The 7,792-nt window shown below is 38.7% G+C and overlaps 1 protein-coding gene across 5 annotated transcripts; it reads left to right on the top strand.

The window, feature by feature from the left end:
* Nucleotides 1–2,053: 2,053 nt before the first annotated feature.
* LOC104928926 (globoside alpha-1,3-N-acetylgalactosaminyltransferase 1) lies at nt 2,054–5,319 on the top strand. Of its 5 annotated transcripts, none has more exons than XM_019275256.2 (4): nt 2,054–2,163; nt 2,321–2,365; nt 3,405–3,467; nt 3,677–5,319. In XM_019275256.2, the coding sequence occupies exons 2-4, from the start codon at nt 2,332–2,334 to the stop codon at nt 4,633–4,635; spliced, it is 1,056 nt and encodes a 351-aa protein (XP_019130801.1). In that variant the 5' UTR covers nt 2,054–2,163; nt 2,321–2,331; the 3' UTR covers nt 4,636–5,319. The 5 variants fall into 5 exon arrangements, with proteins under 5 accessions (XP_019130801.1, XP_019130805.1, XP_019130804.1 ...); XM_019275260.2 differs by having other exon boundaries at nt 2,057–2,163; nt 2,324–2,365; XM_019275259.2 differs by having other exon boundaries at nt 2,059–2,163; nt 2,300–2,365.
* The last annotated feature ends 2,473 nt before the right edge of the window (nt 5,320–7,792 follow it).

The following is a 7,792-nucleotide window of genomic DNA, read 5'->3' as shown; positions in this document are numbered from 1 at the left end:
CTGCCAAAATATTAGCTGTCAAAAAGCTTCCGTGTATTTCAGTGAATGTGCAAATGGCTAACATGTTGTTTGTTCACCTGCAATATGCCAACTACAAACAGTTCCTTGAATCCTGGACAGATTATTACATTAATATTACTTCTCTGGTATTATATATTTGGTATTAATAGACGCATCACATTTCAGAAGCTGACCAGAAACTGTAGAATAGGGACTCTGCACAGCAACCTTCAAGCACATTCATCTTGAACGCCTTAATATATGCTTTAATAAATGTGTACACTCATTTCCACATGGTGTAGATCAATTTACAGATATTAGTGTAAGTGTTTTTGACATGAATAGTTATGAATCCTCTATGCAGAGTCTCTATCTTACAGCTTGGAACTGCCTGCCCCGCTTCTCTGCCAACAAGGTGACAGGAAAAAGAAGATGTTTGGGACAATGCTTCACACGCACCCTGTAATTTATCCATTCTTTAGTCTAGCCCGTACTGTTTTCTTCATGTTTTCATGTTTTTTTGACTGACACTTCAGTCCACCGTTGTTTACACATACTAAAATTATGTTGCAAATTCTGTATGGATGTACAAAAAAAAAATAATGAGATTTATCGTAATAAACTGCAAAGTGACCTCTTGAGTCTTTTTGAGTTTTTGGCAGCATCGAATAATTCTGGGCGTTGACATCAGCTGTTGTTTAATTACAATCTGTGGTAGATAAATTACATTATAGGGATTGGTGATAAATCAAATTGATTCAACTGTATTTGGGTTTCTGCACAATGTATTAAATTTCATCATGCAAATGAAGCTATTATAATGTGCATAAAAAGGTTATTTTGTCACAAAACGCAAGCTGTGGGTGCAGATGGATCCAGCTTCTGTCTGTCCTGAAGCCTAAATTAAAATTCTGTGCTCTGCTTAATGGAAGCAACTGGTGCTGACAGCCCATGTGTCTATAAGCCATATATTTAGCCTCGCTGACAGTGTAGCTCTAAGGATGGCAATGTCGACCTTTCACCACTTTGGTCTTAGACTTAAATCTCTCCACAACTAGAGGATGGACATGCATGGTCCCTGGAAGAATCCAGAGTTTGACATTTCTGTTTGAGTTAAAAGCCTGACCAAAGGATGAACTGTAATAATCAATCTCTTGACTTTGACTGGTTAATGACAAAATATCTGCAAAACCAATAGACTCCCATCTGAACTGTCTGTTTAGGGCTACATAGCAAATGTTATCATGCTAACATGCTAAACTAAGATAATGACATGACTTCACATTACACCTGCAAAACATCAGCATGCTACTAATGACCATGTTAACATGCTTAACATTATTTTTGCCCATCTTAAATGGGACACATTCTGAATCTGGAGTTAGAAAAATGAAACAGAATACTCACAATCACTCAAATACTTTAAATACTACTTTAATCTCGGTTCAGCAACTGAATGATAGGGATCCATTTGAGCGCATTTTATTAATTAAAAAAACTTTATTATCTTTGGCACTATGTCTTTGCCACATTGTCTTTCAATGTACTTTTTGATAATAATGTTACATAGAATTATAGCTCGATAACATGTCACAGCCTCTTTAAATGATGTTGTCTCCTAATGTTTACTGCAATACCTTCTGCCATTGTATTTCCTATTGAGTGCCACCACCTTGTGGACAAAAAAAATACAACACCCTGCTGACGTGACCTGAAGCCTGGTCAATAACACAGTATAATGTCTGTCCACTCCCCTCTATGCAGGATCATGAAACACTTGAGATGTGTAACCTGGTATTTCCTGTAAAAGGAATGAGTCTGAAGAAGATACAAACTTATAAGAGACTACCAATACTCGAAACATTTATAGTCAAACTTCCAACATGAATAGGAGGAAAGAATGTTGAAATCCACTACTGCATATATAATTTCACCATTTCATTTGTTTCTTTCCTTGTCTGTGTTTTATCCTCCACTCCTCAGCTCCTCCCATTTACCCAGATTCCCCACACATCTGGTTGCTTTGGTTTTTCTCCAAAACTGAATACAGCAAAAAGCCTGAGGGTGGGTGGGGGGTAAGGAGGGTGAGCGAGAAGATATGTGAAGAAAAGGCAGTGGAAAATATTATTAAAGCAAGGAGAAGAGGGAGAAAGAGGGGAGGAGGTAAGAAAACAATCACTGTCGGAGAACAGAGAGTTAAACAGCACATTTCCAGGAAGAGACGGGGCGAGCAGAAGACAAACAGAGTGAAAGAGGTAGAGATTTTTTGGGGGGGCAAAAATAGTAACCTCAGACAAAGCTTTGTGTGTTTATCCACCAGCAGGTCACAGTATGGCGCTGTTCACGTTCTGCAAGACACCCACAGGTCAGTATAACCTCAGCCACTGCTCCACCTCTTCTGCTCGTGTTATATATGGTTGTTTTCCCCTCACTTGTCATTGATTTGATGACCATTGTGCTCACTTTTAAACTCAGCTTTAAAAGCAAAGAGATTAGGACTGTTTGGAGTCCAAATACAAATGCTTTATAAAGCTTTTATCAGAGGTAGTCTATAAGCAATCTGATCCTGAAAATACGTCCAGTAAGGCAAAATAAGTCTTGATTAATTCAAGAACTCTGGTGCTAACATCTTGTTTTGGAAAAAAAGAGCATGCACATGAGGATATTATACATGGAGAGTATGAAGATCTGCTTATACTTATCTATCTCATGAAATCTCATCGAACTTGTGGTTCAATACCAATCTTTTTTCATAAATCTCTTACACCCATCAGCCCAGTTCTCCTTTCTCTTTGCTTACCACGCACAGTAGATGACATGGTTTATTATGTCGTATATCCCAGTTGTGACTGTTTGTCCATTTGGTATATTATCTCTTGTTTGCTACCTTGTCTTTTTTTTTTTACTACACTTCCTCAAAATTACAGTACTTTATAACATCGTGAGATGATTTCATTGTATATCAATAGTTAATCAGAATCCTTAAAGATCTTAAAAGTAAAACTTTAAGAGTAAAATTTTAAGTTAATTAAGGTAGTTAATAAAAATGTCCCACACATAATCATATCTTATGTTTACATTGTAAAGACTACAACCTCATATCTTTCATTATTTGACCTTTATAAATATCAAGTGATGTCTCTTGTGTATACAGTCTGTAGACATTGCATGAGCTATAGTGTGTAACATATAAGTATTATTTGTGCAGTTTCAGGTTGCTACTCTTCCAATGTGAAACGTTTATTTAGCAGCACATTCTTTTCATTCCGGTGAGCTTGAGTGTTTTTACATGTCAGGGGTTTAAAGGAACATTTGCAAGTAAAATGTGCTTACTGGAAAAGTAGAGCAACTTGTACCGGTTTCATTTATATGTGTGTACATCTGTGTGTTTGTCCTTTAAACAGGAGCAGTCAGAGTGACCAGACTACAACTGGTTCTGTACTGTTTTCTCCTGTCTCTTATCATATGTAAGTGTACTGAAGAATTTGTTCTACTCTACTTTTACTACTACTTTTTGCCAGGACACTGAATAGGCATAAAAGAAATTAGATCTGCACGCTGCATGCTTTACAACTGTACATGTGCACCACATAAAAAGGTATCAATGTTTAACCCTTCTCCCACAGACAAACTAGTTTGGTGAATAAAAGGAAAAAAACATGTTTTGTCCCCTCAGACTTCCTCCATGGACGTAAAGCCTCTGTTGGTGTAGAGTCACCTCATCCTATCTTTCATGCCTTGGGAATGGACAGGGGAAGAGTAAAGACAGACAAAACGGGTGTCAGGGCTGCGGTGCAACAAACTCCTCTGGAGACTCCATGGGGTGCTCCTTTAGTGTGGGGTGACACCCGTAACTCAGCTTGGCGTAGGGCTAAATTCGCACAACGAGAAATCCGTACAGGTCTCCTGGCCATCGTGGTGGGAACTTATGCCAAGTTCATCCACCGTTTCCTCTCTTCAGCTGAAACCTATTTTCTCCCTGGTAAGATGGTCACCTACTACATTCTCACGGACAATCCCCGTTCTCTGGATCCCCCCATCCAGTTAGGGCCTGGACGACAGCTGAAGGTGATTCCTGTTGCAGAGTTGCCTGGATGGAACAGGTTGGCCCATCGCAGGATGGACCTGCTTACTGAAGCCATCAGAAACCCAATCGGCAGTGAGGTAGTTTATATATTCTGTGCTGACATCGACCAGGAGTTTATGGCCCCTGTGGGAGAGGAAATCCTCGGAAACCTGGTAGCCACGTTGCACCCAGAGCTATATGGGATGCCACGAAATGCATTTCCTTACGAAATCGAAGAAAGCTCATCAGCTTGCGTGCAGGAAGATGAAGGAGACTACTACTACACATCTGAGTTGTATGGAGGATTGGTTTCTGAGATGTACAAACTGTCTCGAGCCTGCTCTTTGCTAATTCTACAGGACAGGGCTAATGGGGTAACAGCAAGGGGCCTTGAGGAGAGTTACCTAAACCGCTACCTGATCAACAACAGGCCAACCTGTGTGCTGTCACCCGAGTACAGCTGGTGGGACTCGGCCCTGTCTGCTGATGTACCTGTACAGCGGCTAGTTTCCTTGGGAAGGCAATGTGAGGCTGAAGGCAAGCAGAAAAGGAAGGAGCATAGATGTTGAATTAATGTAAAAAGAGGGTTCTGCTGGCCAAACCTAATGAAGTATGGATGTAGATCTCCCTCCCACATGAAGAACTACTGTTTATAGAGTAAAATTTCTTTTTGAAGAAGGTCAGGTAGCAAATAATGTTATAACAGGACAGGAGATAATGGGAAAAAAGAAGAGAAAGCACATAATCTAGACATCTTCATCCAGTTCATAATTCCATACTCCATTTAATTTGATGTTCTATTAGCCGATAAATGTCACCTACAATCCCAAAGACGAAAACTGCACAATCTGCTCTCAATTAAAGACCCATATGTGTAAACAGCATCTCTGTGTGCCTGCTATCTCTTCCACAGCAGACAAAAAAGAAATTGACCTGTCTCTTTAAAAGAAGCGCTGTCCTCTCCATTAATGTCAGCCCCAGAGATACTGCTCCAGTGGCTTTGTGGCGAGCAGCGATAAGAGTCAACAGTGTAAGTGCACACTTTCCCCACAGTGGCCAATCATTAACTGGAAGAGCTGCTGTTTCAAGGTCTTTAAATACCAGGTGGGGGAAAAATGGAAACAACAGGATGCTGTTAAATATGCATAGAAGTTACAATGTTAGCTAAAATAATTCTGAAATCAATCACATTGTTTCAGGGTGTATTGAAATGGTTTTCTGTTATATTTCCCATCTAAAAAGGTAAACTCAAATGACGTGATGTTGGTGGCTGTTATGTTGTCTGCAAGTCTATCTCTCTCTTACAAACATGCTCCTACATTCACACTTTTTTTCTTCTTCTGCCTGTGCTGTGTTTTAATGGGAGGGTTAAACAGCAGCAGATGTTTTTTTTCTCACTGCCAACAGAATCTGTCCTCAGGGCCAGATCGCCACGTGGAGTGAAGCTGGAGGTAAACTTCAGATAATCCTGTGAAACTAATTTTCAGTTACAAAAATCTGCTTGCAAGACAGATTGTGTTGCAGTGTGTGTGAGTCCTCATTATCAGTATTCACATGTCAATTCAGATTATTACATTTGATTCAAATTTGAAATAAATTAGCTAAAAAACACCCTGCTTCCTTATAACAACATGCACATATTTGCATATCTAGGTGCTTTCAACATTTACTGTAGTTTGTAGTGCCTCAGTCACCTATATAAAGGCTTTTTACACTGGTTACTTGATCCATGCTGAGTTCCCCTTTTCATGCCATAATGCAAAGCAGTTTAAAGAATTATTGGTTTAATCCCTGTCATGTGGTCACTGGTGGTCAAGGAGCCTCTTGGTATCACCTAAGGTAGAGGAGGAGGCAGTATAGGAATCCTTAACATAAAAGCTTTTACGCATGTAAGCCTTTTACTATGATTTTCAAAAGTCTAGATGTGTTAAAAGTCACAGATATAAATCCCCCTTGTACAGATAATGCAAATAATAGGTCTATACTGTATGTATCCATGCAGAAGCAATGACAGAAATAATGCAAAATGTTAATTCATCATTTTCATTCTTGAGTATTTTCTTTACTGCGTGAACACTGCTAAAACGTGCTGCTGTTTAAAAGCTGTCCAAGTCCTGTTGTAGCCTGTAGCACTTTTCAATTGGCTCCCTCTACAATGACAGTGATGTTTACAGTGTTACACTAAACTATACGTAGGTAGACAAAAATACATAAGTAAGGCCCAATTTGTAAACGCTGTCTCTGTGTTGGCTTAAAAATAATTGTAAACTCCTGAAACAAACGTCTTACTCCATCAGTTAGCTAACTGTTATCTGCACCAAAGGTGGGCTCAAAGCTGAAGTCAAAGTTTCTTTCTTTAGTTTTTGTGAATGAGTCTGGTATCTGGTGTTACTAACTGGCCATTAGCTGACATAGCTAAACTGCAGTAACATTAGGTAATTTGCAGTAACATTCAAATGGTGAATATTTACATACAGTACATTTAATACAGTAAATCATAGGTAAGTGTGTAAGCAAACAGATGTATGATTTATTAGGTTTGGTTGATACTACATTTTGGCTAATGGTGTATTTTCAACAAAACACGACGTTGAGGTTATTCTGATTATTGCATGATTGACATGGTATCATACTAAAAAGGTTGATGCTGCACACCTAGAATGCATTTGTGACTGCACAAACAGGTAGATCATATCATGGTGAGTCCACTTTTCCTGAGTACCAATAAGCAAATTAACACATTTTTATCCTTTAACTACATCTATAGCTTGGCAAAGACTTGTAGTATACGTTTACATTCGATCCAAGAGGCAGTTTGGATTCTTCAGCTCACCTGGTATGCATGCTTTTTCTGAAAGAAGAAGATGAAGCATCTGGATAAAAACCAACTCAGATGTTGCTGTGAGGCAACAGTGCTAACTAATGAGCCACTGTGCCACTGCCATGCCTGCTTATTAGTGTCAATTACAGGTCACCTACAGGCAAGTTAAACTGCTGGAGACTTTTTGATGGCGGGGCAGTTACTCAGTTAACAGTAGGTGTTGATCATTTAATTCCCCTTCACCTTAGGTGTGTTTAGCTATACACAATAATTAGCTAACGTTAAAACATTTGAAGTATTTAACAGAATCAGGTGAAATTTTATGAAGTTGAACTAATTAAGTTCTCTAGTTATGCAAATATCCATTAATCATGTCTTACCTGCTATATCTACTCTACGTCTAAATGCAGAGATGATTTAAATAATTAATATCCCAGCAGGCCATGATAAGTTACACAGTTTGAAACATCTGACGTTTCAACCAAGCTGCCACTAAATGATCTGACTTTGAACTTGCATTGAATATTTTCCAGTCCATATCTCTGCACGCTAAAAGTTTCCTATACTTTGTTTTAAAAGAAACTATGAAGATAGGCAATATAAATATATAGTTAGAAAACAAATACAATAATTAACTCCAATTCTTGGCGATCTGCATGATTTGCTTCTTAAACACGTGAAAATATAAGCAGTCCAAATAATGTTTACGTGTTTAGCAAAAAAAGACAAACAGTTGCATGCATAAATGAATGCATAAGTACCCTTTGAATGTTTACACTGATGATTAAAGGCTCTGGAAAGATTTCAGTGGGTGTGGGTAGTAGCATTAGTTGCTGGAGTTTTCTTCATTAGTAAATAGCAATGCGGTAGAGGATCACATGAAAAACTTGTAAACCCTTTGATCT

The sequence above is a fragment of the Larimichthys crocea genome, chromosome VI (genome assembly GCF_000972845.2).
Source record: "Larimichthys crocea isolate SSNF chromosome VI, L_crocea_2.0, whole genome shotgun sequence".
In the NCBI taxonomy this organism is placed as follows: Eukaryota; Metazoa; Chordata; class Actinopteri; family Sciaenidae; genus Larimichthys; species Larimichthys crocea.
The sequence above is the reverse complement of the archived record's forward strand: the minus strand, read 5'-3'. Positions and strand labels throughout refer to the sequence as shown.

Bases quoted from the DNA above. Each gene is read 5' to 3' on its own strand.
- LOC104928926 (XM_019275256.2), top strand. From the start codon at position 2,332: ATGGCGCTGTTCACGTTCTGCAAGACACCCACAG. The intron at 2,366-3,404 runs GTCAGTATAACC...TCCTTTAAACAG, and splicing joins GTTCTGCAAGACACCCACAG to GAGCAGTCAGAGTGACCAGA. The intron at 3,468-3,676 runs GTAAGTGTACTG...TTGTCCCCTCAG, and splicing joins TCTCCTGTCTCTTATCATAT to ACTTCCTCCATGGACGTAAA.